At 39.0% G+C, this 14,710-nt stretch overlaps 1 protein-coding gene across 2 annotated transcripts in view; it reads right to left on the bottom strand.

Annotated features, from left to right (window-relative positions):
* LOC150085169 (tectonic-like complex member MKS1) overlaps positions 1–12,100 on the bottom strand; it is a 502,024-nt gene extending 489,924 nt beyond the window's left edge. For both annotated transcript variants that reach the window (XR_016546919.1, XM_090373059.1), the window contains exon 1: positions 11,953–12,100. Coding sequence is in view for 1 of the 2 variants with exons in the window: in XM_090373059.1 (XP_090229185.1) it covers positions 11,953–11,977 (25 nt within the window). In the remaining variant the exon portion in view is untranslated. The remainder of the gene's footprint in view (positions 1–11,952) is intronic.
* Positions 12,101–14,710: the final 2,610 nt, after the last annotated feature.

The following is a 14,710-nucleotide window of genomic DNA, read 5'->3' as shown; positions in this document are numbered from 1 at the left end:
TTCTTCTCTGCCATATGCCTCATTAGTTCATCTGACATCCATTTTGGCCTAAACCTTGAACAATATTTCTTAGTTGGTATGTAAAGCCTAGTAGCTTCCAAGATTAATTCTTTGAATGCTTCCCATTTTGAATTTGCTGTTGGTAACATCATCAGTTGGTCCCACTGTATAGAATTTAAATACTGTCTCAGTCCATCGTAGTTGCCTTTACGGAAGCAATAACCCTTCCCTTTACCCCTAATGGTAGTTACCTCTTTGAGTAAATCCCACTTCAGCACACTCTGATCACTGCCACCTAGTGGTTCATTTATCTGCAGATTCTTAATGCATGAAGAATCACTGCTGATAATCAAATCAAGAGTATTACTCCCTCTAGTTGCCTCCCGAACATGCTGATGTAGAAAACAATCATCCAATAAATCCACAAAAGCCCTGCTAGTGTGTGAGTGACCAGCCCCCAAATTCCAGTCAATATCTGGGAAATTAAAATCTCCCATTATAAGACTCTCTGATTTACTGGCCCACTCTATTTCCCTGTACAGTTTCTTATTATACTCATCAGAGTCATTAGGCCTATAGCACACTCCTACTCTCAATTTTGATCTCCCAATGCTTATGTCACACCAAACTGACTCAACACTGCACTGTCCAGCGATGTCGACTGGCTTCACTTCCTTGGTTTTTATGTGTTTCTTAACTAATAGCATAACCCCTCCCCCCTTCTTATCCTGTCTATCCTTTCTGTAGACGTTGTACTCCCCAAATTCCAGTTCTGCATTCCTTATATCTGTGTGACACCACGTCTCTGAAATCCCAACAATATCTGCCTTTGATGTTTTGAGCAATACCTCAAATTCATCAAATTTATTTACTAAACTCCTAGCATTGGTGTATACGCAAGTATACCTGCACCTGTTTCTATTCTTAGCTACCCTAACACAACCCATGTGTTTACTTGTACCGCAATGGCTCCCAGCAGTCTCTGAAATATCATGCATCTTGTTTTTCAGGCTTCTGCTCATTCTAATAGAAGCAGTGCAAGAATCTCTTTCACCTCTGCCAGTGGCTACTGTCAATCTATTGGTCTTTGTCTCCCCCCAAGCTAGCAGTTTTCCGACCCACCTAACACTGCCTCGATACCATCAGCAAATATTCTTGCACCCTTTCTATTTAAGTGTATCCCATCCCTGTAGAACAATCTCTCCTGTTAACAAGTACAGTCCAGGCTGAAAAAAATTCTACCCCTTGAGCCTTGCACAATCTTTCCAGGGCCGAATTGATCGACAAGGCTCTCATCATATACTCCCTCCTATCGTGTCTGGGCAGAATTGCAGACACTTTCAAATTCAACCCTAATTCTCAGCTTTTGTTCAACAGTGACCTGTACTTGTTAAGTAATTCTGCCAGTGACCTGTACTTGTTAAGTATTTCTGCATATAAATATCAATTTTGGCAATGGCTAAGGATCTCATGGAAAAAAAATTTGTTCATTTCGCAAATATGAAAGATCATTTGGAAAAATATCCTGTTTGTGAATTTAATAGTGAGAAATATTTCTGAAATTGAGAAAGTTGTGGATGATTTTGAAGCCAGATTCAGTGATTTTAAAACAATTGAAGACATTGTTCAATATATTTCTTATCCATTTAATGTCGACTTAGATATGAAACAAATTGCAGAAGGTAAAAAAAAAAAAAAAAAACGCTGAGATTTTTCACATGGAGAAAATATACTTTTGGAAATATGTTTGCTGAGAAAAATACCCAAATGTAAAAAAATGAAATGAACTTTTAAATTCCTGTTTTGGTTCCACATATCTATGTGAAAATGCCTTTTCGTATTTGAAACAAAGATAAAGAATCACTGTACTCATACAGACTTGTACACAGAAAATTCTTTACAGTTCATCACAGTATATCCCCGATTCTGAAAGCTTGGCAGATAACATGAAGACACAAGCTTCACATAAATTAAAAATTTTAATATGTATGAATTTAAAATAGAATTCTGAATTGTATTTAATTTTAAAATTTATAAACATTTTTCAATATGTGTTAATTAACTTTTTTAACCATGTGCAATAAAATTCTTGATATGGTAGATTGCGGCATATTTGGAGCCGACCGGACTAGCCGGGTGGGTAAAGTGTCTGCCTGGCAACCCAAAGGTCGCTGGTTCAAATCCCGCCCCGGGCTTGGATCAAAGTACTGCAAAAACCTTGGGAGGTGCATTATGGCCACAGAAGCTGATGCGCCAACAACTAACTAAAAAAAAAAGAGAAAAAAAAAGTAGATTGCATCACAAATTAAGTTGGCCACCCCTGGTCTAAATGATCCCATAAAAGCTCTAGGTTTAAGTCAGGTGACTGTAGTGGCCACCATGATATTCAATACCCCCTCCTGATGTTTAGTTGTTAGAAAGTACCTGCACAGCTTAGAGCTGTGCTTTGGGTCATTGTTTTGCTGTAATATATAATTTCTTTCACAAAGTCAAAATCCAGAGGATAATGCAATATGTTCAATAATGTTTTTAGCCCCTCCTTTTCTTAAAATTCCTTCAATCCTCATGATGCCACCCACTCCAGAAAAACAAACGACCCCAGATCATGATGGAACTACCACTGTGCTTGACTGTAGGCACTAAACAATGTGACACCATTTTTTTTTCTTTGGATTATTTTTAACGCACATATTTGCCTCACAAACTATGTTTAGATCCAAAAATTTCAAATTTGGATCCATTCGCAACATGTTTTTTCACTCTTTGATTGTCCAATGTTGATGGCTTAAAATGATTGACTTAGCCCAAGTCAATCATTTCTTTTGATTTTCCAGTTTTAATAAGTTTTTGGACTGGTAAATGACCATGAAATCCTGTTTGAGATATCAACATGGGAATTTATCTGTTGCTACTGAACTCAGCTCGGATTCAGATACTGTAAATCCTCGATTCCATTTAGAAATCAGTGTTATAGTCTTATTTTGTGCTTCAGAACAGTCATCCTGATCACTGTTTGTATTTTAAATTGCCAGCCTCCTTGAATTGTCGAATGTAATTGATACGTCTTTAAATGAAACAATTGGATTTCTGTCAATACTTCTCATTGAATAACTTTATACAGAGTTATAACAGCACTTTTTTTTTTCACTCAGTTTCTTGTTTCTTGCCACATTTATCACAAAACAATCTTTCTAAGTGAGGGACAGTCGATTTTATAAATTAAAGCTCTTATTCCTCAGTTTATATTATTGCGACACTCTCTGGAATCATCTATAATCTTTTATAATATTGAAACAATACTTCCACTTCCTAAAATATTTTAGAATCATCTACATTCTACCACATTTAGGAATGTTAGCATTAGTAGAGGCATATGATGCAAGAAAGCAAGCTTATTCAGCATCAGCCAAAAAAAAAAAAAAAAAAACACACCACTCACATTTCACCCCTCCGTTCGTTCGAAATACCTGTCCAGCTGAGCCTTAAATTTGTTTAGGCTATCAACTTCAACAACAAGTGATGGAAGTCTGTTCCACCAACCAACTACCCGCTGGCTAAAAGCAAATTTCCGCACATCTATCCTACATCTGTCTTTCCTCAATTTGAATTTATGCACTCTCAGGTGATTATTCTGAGCAAGAGGAAGAATCCCATCGGCATTGAGCATGCTCAAACCATTCAAGGCCTTATACACCTCTATCAGATCACCTCGCCGGTGCCTAGTCTCCAGACTCTGTAATTTGCAAAATTTAAGCCTTTCTTCGTAAAAGCAACCCTTTGTTCCATTCACTAATCTTGTTGCCCTTCTCTGTACTCGTTCCAGCAGCTCTACATCCTTCTTGAAATGAGGCCTCCAGACCTGTTATATTAATCTTCTATGACATTCAGGCATCTTCTATGCCTTCCTGGAATATTCTCAGATATTTTAGAAATTTCTTAAATATTATTTGTTTTTTTGATTTTTAGACATAATAGAAAATATTTTAATAAAAATTGGCAAAGTTTGTCCTATTTTAATAAAAACTTTGAAAATTAATAAAAATGAAAGGGGATTCCAAACTTTTAGGCATGAGTATATATTGCTCCACTGGTATCATGGTCCTAATATGCACCCTGAAAACACTCCTCCCCAAACCATTACACTGCCACCACCAACCATGCAATATTGACATCTGGCAGGATGGATCCATGGACTCTTTTCACCATATTTTTATTCCTCCATTAGTGTGAAACAACAGGCGCTATGGAGATACTCATACCAGCTGGCACTGACTACCATATCACGATGCACCTTCACGATGGTGGGACTGTTAGTAATCCTGTCTATAACCTTCATGCACAAGTACATGGTGGGTGACCACCCAGGTGTGAACCAACGTAAGCAGAGGTCGAGGTGTGGCGCCCACACCACATGGAGGAACGCCGCCCCTCTATGTTACCAGGCAGTACTAGGTGGTAGATGACTCTCATCAACCGGTGAAATACCACCACTTTGCTTATTGGAGGCTTGAAGTGGTGGAACCCATGTTTAGTCTCTAGAGCTAAGTTCCGGCCAACCCTTCCCTATCTCTTCCATCATGCAGTATGATTGATGATTTTTGAGGTTATGATGAACGTCGTGGCGAGATCCAATATTCCTTACATTTCGAGGGTACAGCTCTAAAACGGTGTTCGCAGGCCGGCCGCTAGATAGTACACCAGACCAAACCTATTGGTAACTCTCTAGGAGGCTTCTGGATCAGCTAGTGTACAATCTTGCTACCTCTACTCTGCCAGATAGTGACTGGAGGGAGTCCGAGTAGTGTGTATGCGGGGAGCATTGTCGAGGCCACGTTATGTCAAGGATCTGGGTATATTCTTACCACATGTACGCCATATCCAAAAATTTCATTACTTCGTACAGCATGTCCCACCCACTTTTTCTTACTATTGAATACACCATGAATTGTCAAAATAATAGAGCAAGCTTATCTGCGAAAAGATCTAAACCTCCCAAGGACTTCCTAATTCATTTCACAAATATACGTGGTCTCAATTCCAATCTCAACGATGTCCATTTCCACTTGCAGTCTTCCAAACCCCATGTACTTTTTCTGACTGAATCTCAGTTATCAGTTGATTCAACTACTGCTCATCTCAGATGTCCAAATTATTTGCTGTATGATTCCTTTCGCCTTAAAGGTGGTACTTGTGCATATGTCCGTTCTGATATTCCCTGTCAGAGACTTGGCAATTTGGAATCTCCTCTCTTTGATCTTCTCTGGCTTAAAATCTCTCTACCTCATTGTGTAAAATTCATCTGTTGTCTCTACCGTTCTCCCAACTCCACTAATCACTTGGAGCTCTTTGACTTCCTCTCTTTGCAACTTGACTTTCTCCAGTCCAACTTTCCTAACAGTGAGGTAATTTTCCTTGGTGATTTTAACATTCACAACTCCAGCTGGCTTCCGTTTTCTAGTCACACCGACCCAGCAGGTCGAGATGCTGAGGCTTTTGCAATTACTAATGACCTAACACAGATTGTTCATTTACCTACAAGAATACCAGACAATCCTAATCATACAGCCAATACGCTTGATCTTTTTCTCACAAACAACCCTTCTAAGTACAAGGTTGAAGTGAGAGGTCCGTTAGGCACTTCAGATCACAACTTGGTGATTGTCTCTTCTCCAATGGAACCTTTATCTCATGGCTATTCCCAACCTCGTATTGTTTGGCATTACAAGAATGCAAAATGGGATGACCTGCGAGACTTCTTTTCTTCTTTTCCTTGGTCTGATTACTGTTTCAAAACTTCTGATGTCAACGTTTGCTCAGATCGTGTCAGTGAAATTATTCTTGCAGGAATGGAATCCTTTATCCCACACTCCACTTTAAAATCTCGTCCTTTATCTAAACCTTGGTTTTCCAATAAATGTGCTAAGGCTGTCCAAGAGAAGAACGTTGCATATCGTAATTGGCTTGTTTCTAATTCTTCAGTTTCATTTTCTGCCTACACCAAAGCTCACAACAATTGTAAAGCAGTTATTAATCAGTCCAAACTAGAGTTTGAACTGGCTAAGAGTAGAAAACTTGCTTCTTGCCCTAATGGTAGCCGAGCATTCTGGTCTCTTGCCAAAGCTATTGGCCGCAACTTTTGCCCATCTCTGCTCCCACCTCTGTCCAAACCAGATGGTTGTGTTGTCACTTCAGCCAAGGATAAAGCTGACCTGCTAGCATCCCATTTTTCTTCCAGCTCATGTATTAATGACCTTGGTAAAACACCTCCCACCATTCCTAACACGCTCCATTCAATGCCTCCTGTGGTCTTCCGTCAAAAGGATATCAGAAGGATTTTGATGAATCTTGATGCTACGAAAGCTCCAGGTCCTGATGGTATTTCTCCACTTGTTCTCAAAACCTGTGCTCCTGAACTTACTCCTATTCTTTGCCGCCTTTTTTCACTTTCTTATTCCAAAGGTGTTTTTCCTTCTGCTTGGAAATTTGCTCATATCCAGCCAGTTCCTAAAAAGGGTGACAAATCCCTCCCATCCAATTACCGTCCCATTGCAATTACTTCTACTCTTTCTAAAGTAATGGAGAAATCAATTAACCGCCAACTTTTAAACTACCTAGAAACCTTCCATCTGATCAACGAGCGCCAGTATGGATTCCGTCAGTGTCGATCCACTGGTGATATTCTGGCTTATGTTACCCATTTATGGACTAATTCAATGGAAAGGTTCGGTGAAACACAAGTAGTTGCTCTTGACATCTCAAAGGCATTTGATCGTGTTTGGCATAAAGGTCTTCTAAACAAGCTTCCATCTTATGGTTTGCCAACTGTTTTTAGTAATTGGTTATCCAGTTTTCTCTCTGATCGCTCACTGAGGGTGATGGTAGATGGCTCTCTGTCTTCTAACTTCTCCACTAATGCCGGTGTCCCCCAAGGTTCAGTTCTTTCCCCCACTCTTTTCCTCTTGTATATCAATGACCTTCTTCCATTGACTGGAAATCCTATCCATAGTTTTGCCGATGATAGCACATTGCATTCAACTTTCCATTTTGAGAAACCTTGTCCAGCTCAATCAGCTTCAAGTTCTCGAAAATCTGCTGCCAATTCCTTAAATGCCGATCTTCAGGTAATTCTCCAGTGGGGCAAAGACAACTTAGTTGATTTCAACCCTTCTAAAACTCAATCTTGTCTTATATCTCGCAAAAAGGATTCTTCTGCTCCTATGCTTATCTTTAGTGACACTCCGATTTCTAGGCAAAATGATATATCTCTTTCGGGGATTACCCTGACTTCTAATCTCTCTTGGCACAAGCACATTACAAATATTGCTTCCTCTGCATCTAAAAAACTTGGTTTTCTCTTTTGCTCTCGGCGTTACTTTTCTTCCAAACAGCTGCTCACTCTGTATAAATCGCAAATCCGCCCTGCCATGGAATATTGTTCCCACATCTGGGGTGGTGCCCCCAAAACCTCTCTCAGGCTTCTTGATTCCATTCAGAAGAGGGCAGTTAGGTTAATTAATGATTCATCTCTAACAGAGTCTCTCCACTTGCTTTCTCATAGACGCACTGTTTCTGCTGCATGCCTCTTCTACAGATACTTCCATGGGCACTGTTCTTCTGAATTGGCTTCTATAATTCCCGCTCTCTCTTTCAAAACAGTCCGAACACGTGCTGCCACCAGCCAACATCCATTTACTGTCCAACTTCAAACCCACAGAACCAACTTTTCATCTTCCTCATTTATTCATTCAACTGCCGTTTTCTGGAACAACCTTCCTTCATACGTATTTCCTGAAAACTACAATCTACAGAAGTTCAAGTCCAATATCAACAAATATCTTCTTTCGTCTTCTCAACCTCCAACCCAAGCACGGTACTAAGTACTATAGGTTCTAATACCTCTCGTGTTTGGGGTTCTCATAAAAAAAAAAAAAAAAAAAATATCAAATTCAGTCATATCTTCTGTCTTACCCATTTTTGCACTGAATTGCACAAATACAGCATCCTCACATAACCACCCACAAGGACAGTGATCCTGATATGCTTCATACTGCAATCACATAATGCTGTTAAGCAATTGTACCATGCAATACAAAATAGGTGGGTAGATACTGTTAAAGACAGGTGTTACAGGAGCTCTCCATTACATGAAAAGGATAAGCCCCCAATAAAATGGATGATCAGTGTATATAACCAATGCAATAGAAACATAAGGAGGATAACACTACCCCCCCCACCTCTTGCCTACCCTGGCATGTTTAGATATGCCATTACAGGACACCCGGAGCCCTCATCCATCAGTTATCCCTAACCATACCTGGTCAGCCTTTTAATTCTTCTATCAACTGCCAAGTTTTTGTTCCACTACTATGCCTCCTATCACCCTAAAACCTGCAGCTCTTCACACCAAAGGAGAATACCCCTCCTCGTTGTTGTTGTTTTGGTTTTTTTTTTTTTAGGAGCATTAGCAACTAAGGCCATATTGCTCCAGGGATATGCAATAGTCATTCCCCAACCTTTCCACATCCTCCATATTTGGTGGTCACGGGCTCAAACCCCGGTCTAATCAAGAAGCATGTGCTATGCACTGCTGTTCCTGCCCACCTGGCTAGGGAGGCGCCAATAATACCCTTCAGAGCTCTACAGCTTCCAACTTGCAAATGAGATTCTCTTGGACACTTACTTGCCAATAGGTATCATTCAGCCATTTCTCCTTGTTATTTCACATGTAGTGAAGCCCTTAATCATTATACTTAGTGATTTATCTTTACATTCTGTTAACATAACATGGTTTTTCTACCAGTACTATACAGAAGACCTACATGGTGTTGAAACATTGGTAAAAAAATATATTAAAAATAAGTGGAGTGTCTTGTTTCAGTCATATTTTTGCCTTTTCTCAAAGCAAATCTTTGAGATTCCCAGAAGTGAGCACTGCATTGTTCATGCAATTTTATCAAGTGATTCCCCAACAAACCCAAAAAAGTGGTAATAAAAATGTTCACTGCAATAAAATAAACCTTGAATTGTCAGAAATATATTCAGAACTTTTGTTTTGACTAAAAATGCCTAACCACATAATATCACCCATTCGCTTGCAGATAAAACATTTATATGACCTTATGGTACATGTGTAGGAGATACTTCAAAAGCATGAAGTATTTGCTCTTCAACATTAACTTTACCAGTCTCCTCTACTAGCATTTACTTGTAATGATTTAGCATACTTGTTTCTCTAAGTCATCTCTGCACAACAGCAAATATTTTACAATATGGTGCTCAGATTTTTCAGCAAATCTGTACAAAGTTTTTACAAATGCCATACTGTAAACCAGTGGTCTCCAAACTTTTTTTGGTCACACTCCCTTATTTTACTTAAAAGGACTAACACGCATCCCGGAATAAAAAATTAAATATATAAGTTTAATATATATATTTTGTATTTATAAATCATTTACATGGAAGGCATCTAAACACATTTATAAAATCATATATAATTTTAAAAGATCACAAATAAAAAAATACAAAACAATACTAAATTGAAGTTCAAGTACAAAATGATATGAAATCATTAAAGTAACAAGTGTAGTAAATGTAATGTAATACAATTTGTTTTATTTATAAATAATTTACATGGTATGCATTATATCTAGAATCACATATAATTTGAAAGGATCACAATCTAACTTGACACAAAACTACAAAACAAAATGAAACTGAAATTTAAGTAAAAAGTGGGGTTATTTTTGGTCTAAATCAAATCAAATCAACTTTTTACTGGGAACGATGTGCTTGAATACTGATCAAATAAAGCTGCATATTGAAGTATTAAAAAAAAACATTTATTTATAATATTTATTTTCAAAAACTTAAACGTTTTCATAATTAATAAATATTGATTTATTGCAGATAATCTCGTGCACCCGATGGATCATCTGGCGTACCCAACTTTGGAGACCCCTGCTGTAAACAACATAAATGTTTTTTTGTATTAGTTAAAAGTTTTTTTTTTATTTAGTAACTTGATAACAAGATCAGTTGGAGTGGGGGAATTACTCAACAAAAATACAAAAGTAATCATCCCATGCAACAGTTTGTCTAGTTCTTCCTTGAATTTATTCAAGAACTAGAAAACTATTCAGTTGGAGGTAATGAATAGGTGAAATTGGAGGAGTCTTTTTTTTTTTTTTCTTCTTTCTTTTTTTTTTTTTTTGGCTGATGCCGAATAAGCTTGCTTTCTTTCATATTTGCCACTACTAATGCTAAGCCAGATCAACCCTTGCAGTGGAACATTAAACCCAACCACTGTTCAAACTCTGACTTGTCAATAAAGTAGAGAAGCAAGTTACTATTTCAACAAAGGAAGTAGTAGTAATAATGGAGGTTGTTGTTGTTTTGGTTTTTAGGAGCATTAGCAACTAAGGCCATATTGCTCCGGGGATATGCGGTGGTCATTCCCTGACCTTTCCGCATCCTCTGTATTTGGTGGTGACGGGCTCGAACCCCGGTCTAATCAAGAAGCGTGTGCTACGCACTGCTGCTCCTTCCCACCTGGCTACGGAGGCGCCTAATAATAATAATGGAGGAATGTGATGCAAGAAAGCAAGCATATGAGCTTATGTAGCATCAGCCAAAAAACAAAAAAAAACAATTTCACACATCCATTCTCTCTATAAGTTTGTTCAGTTCCTCCTTGAATTTATTTAAGCTATCAACTTCCACAACAGATGTAAGTTGGTTATAGCAATTAACCACCTGCTGCCTAAAGGCAAATTTTCACACATCTATTCTACAAATTGTCTTTCCTCAATTTGAATTTATATCCCCTCAGGTTCATAATCTGAGCAAGCAGAAGAATCCCATCAGAATTCAGCATGCTCAACCCATTCAAGGCCTTATACGCCTCAATCAGATCACCTCGCAGGCGACTAGTCTCCAGCTGCTGCAATTTGCAGAACTTAAGCCTTTCTTGGTTTGAGAACCCCCTTCGTTCCCCCCTCACCAACCTTGTCCTTCTATGTACACACTACTCAAGGCGTGGCCTGATCATTGCCTTATACAGAGGGACAATCACCTCCTTTTCCCTGCTAGCAAAATTCCCATATATCATTGACAATACCCAATGATCTGCTCTGGCAGCCTGTCTGCATTGCTCAGAAAACTTCATATCTGACTGCACAATCACTCCCAGATCTTTTTTCATTTTTTATCACCCACACAGTTGGTACATTTCTCTGGGATTACTTCTGCCCATATACAGTACTTTGCATTTGGCAATATACTGCAGTGTCAATGTCAAAAGGGAATGTTGTACGAGTGCTATTTCTCCAACTATTAGATGGATTAATTAGCTCATTATAAATCAAGAACGAAATCCGATTGTTTTAATCAGAATTCCAATATTATATCATATGGGTAAGATTAAAATGCGTCGTAAACGCACTTTAATTTTAATTAAACTTAATTAATCACATCTTACGGTATGTAGAAACTGTGATCCAAATTCCACATCTCACTTCGGGTAAAACAAATCATTCACTATAGAAACGAATTTGTAAATGAGATCTGTGATGCTTGAATCACCGAGGGTAAAAAAAAAAAAAAAAGCTGTACATAAAATATTTTAAAAATGTTCCCCATTAACGATTCATTCAGTATGTACGTAGAAGCTGTGATCCAAAATCCACATCTCATTTCAAGGTGTGTTGATTTGAAATCAACGAATCAAGGAACGAACTTGCACCTCGTAAATGAGATCTGTAATGATCAAATACCTGGGCTGGGGGGGGGGGATAAAATGTTCCACATTAACGGTTCATTCACTTCTCCGATTTTTAAACAAGGGCTGAGTGGAGCGTATCCCCTTCCACGAACGGTTGCATATATATATTCCTTATTTATTTTTTTTTTTTCCCTCTCTATCGCTCGCTTAATATAATGTATACTGACACTTACTTCGCACTGTTTGTTGCAATTTCATCTTCGGAGTCAGTTGAAACAGTATCAGAACTGTAATCAGCTACTAATGACATCACATTTAATATGGTGACTAGTTAACGCAAAATTCAGTCAGTCTTTTCGACACAAACCATTTTACCATTCGTAAAACCTATTCCAAAACTCATACAGAAAATCATGTCCTATTTCAGAAACATAATCCTGGTGGTATGAACGTAAAACATGCGCTTTTGAGGACGAGATTACGAAATTCATGCATGTATGGACACAGAGTAATAGAGGCATGTGATGCAAGAAAGCAACCACGACAGATGGAAGTTTGACCGCAGAGTAGAAGTACACTGGTATCCAAAACTTAAGGACCATCCCTATTTCTAAAGGTTACAACCACAAAATCAAACGAAACAGCCAGTGGCGATATGCTTAACTGTGGCTGTTCAGTAGAAAGCTGGTGCACATGCAAAATTTGAATGGTGATGAGAGGGCTCACATAAACAGATCAAAGCAGCAGTTATGTGCAAATTACTGAATGGTGAGCACGATTGCTACAGACGTCGATTGGTTTCATGCAGTGCTACAGACAACGAAATGGCCAGTAGACAACATCTGGATGACTTCACCCGGGGTCGAATAATTGGCAAGCTCGAGGAAGGTCGAAGTGCGAGGAGTGTGACTACAGAGTTCGGTATCGTCCATAGCGTCGTCTCACGTGCGTGGTCGGCCTTCAGAACGACAGGTACAGCTGTTTGAAGGACCAGTGGTGGTCGTCCACGAAAAACAATGCCCAATGATAAAAAAAAAAAAAAAAACTAAACTAACTATTATATTTAGGCCGCCCGAATAATTAAATCCATCTGCTGTGCTTGTGTCTGTTAATTGCGTGTGTTCTATAGTCGATTTATCTGTTTGCTAGACGAAAACCCCCAATTTCTGGGAAGAAAACCTTGCTATCTACACCTGAAACCGACTAACACAGCCACGGAGTGAAAAAAGCCCATTAAAGTTCCTCGCGTCATCAACGGGATTCGAACCCGAGCCTTTTCCACACAGTGTGGGGAGGACGGTGACGATACCACTGCGCTACCCACGCAGACTGCCCAATGTTGACCGCTATATACTCCTACAGGCCAAGAGGGACCGACACAAGGATCCATTGCAAACCAGCTGCACAAGACGCAGGATATCGCGGTTTACTTGGCCAGGCGACTCCATAAAGGTGGACTGTTTGCCCGACGGCCAGCACGCTGTGTCCCTTTAAGACCTGTCCATCGGAGGCACCGTTTACAGTGGTGCATCGAACACAAGGACTGGACAGCAGCACAATGGGGTAAGGTAATCTTTACTGATGAGAGCAGATTCAGTCTCAGCAGCGATTCTGGACATCAGCTAATATGACGAGAAGTTAGCACACAGTAACACCCCGCAAACATCACTGAAAGGGATCGATAAGGCGGTCGAGGTGCTTTCGTCTGGGGAGGCGTAATCTTGGATGGACGTACACAACTCCAGATACTGGAAGGCGGTGCTGTAACCAGTGCACGCTACTGTACTGAGGTAATCCTTCCCCATATGCGTCTGTTCCGAGGTGCCATTGGCCCCGAGTTTGGAAAGTGAGGACATTGTTCGTATGGCTTGGCCTGCCCGTTCCCGCAATCTAAATCACATCGAACACATATGAGACGCTCTGAGGAGACGCCTAGCGGCACGTCCCACCCACCAGAAAATGTTCACCAGCTGAAGACGGCGCTGAAAGAGAAACGGACGATGATACCGCAAGAACTTATCAACATCATTCTAAGTACGGATAGGGGGTGCAAAGCCTGCATCGACATTAGGAGTGGCCATATCTCGTACTGAGGACCACCTCTTCCCTTTGTTCCATCTTTGGCAGTGATGCATCTGTATCATGGCAGCCAGTGCTTGAATAAAGTCCCTCTGTACCATTTTGTTTCCGTTGTTGTGTCGACAGGACCGCCGCTTCCCTATGTGCCGCCAGTAAGCGAAATCAGATTTGCCGCCCCAAAATATTTCGATTAAAAAATAAAATAGCATTCTTTTATTGAAAAAGAAAAGAATTACAAAATATCTTACATATAATATAATAAAACAACAAGCAAAAATAACAAAATCATTCTGAAATTCTGGAAACAAACTTTAACTTCTAAATCACAGTAATCGTATTCTATCACAATAATAAAATAACATTATACAAATTTATGTTTCCTTGCTTTAAGAAATGCAAATTTATTAATTATTTCATTTATGTTTATTTTTTCCAAAAGGTCATTTTCTGTCGATATTATTGCCAAATTACAAAGTACTTGTTGAGATACTGTCGACCGTAAATAATTTTTGATTAATTTTAATTTTGAAAAACTCCTCCGTTCACCTGAGGCAGTTGAAACTGGTTGAGCCAGTAGAAAAATTCTTAGTGCAACTGCTACATTTGGAAAAGTATCTGTAAAATCGTTTTTAAAAATATATTGTAACAATTCAAATGGAGTAATATTCTCTTTAAGGGTAGCGAAGAAAAATTTTCTCATACAGCTTAAGGGTAGTGAAGAAGAATTTAAGATGCATTAAATATGAATTATTTGTTTCGTTCACTGTATTTGGTTTTTTGTCTAACCTGCTGTTTTCTCACTCTCATAACCCAGAATCTGGAAATTACCGACGTCAGAGGCCAAATTACAATCAGAATTTATGAAATTAATAACTCTAGAACAATTTTATCAAGTAGGGAATTTGTTCACGG

This window comes from Mastigoproctus giganteus, chromosome 5 (genome assembly GCF_048544385.1).
Source record: "Mastigoproctus giganteus isolate SK-2022 chromosome 5, ASM4854438v1, whole genome shotgun sequence".
NCBI lineage: Eukaryota > Metazoa > Arthropoda > Arachnida > Uropygi > Thelyphonidae > Mastigoproctus > Mastigoproctus giganteus.
Note: the sequence above shows the minus strand (reverse complement) of the source record. Positions and strands in the feature narration are given on the sequence as shown.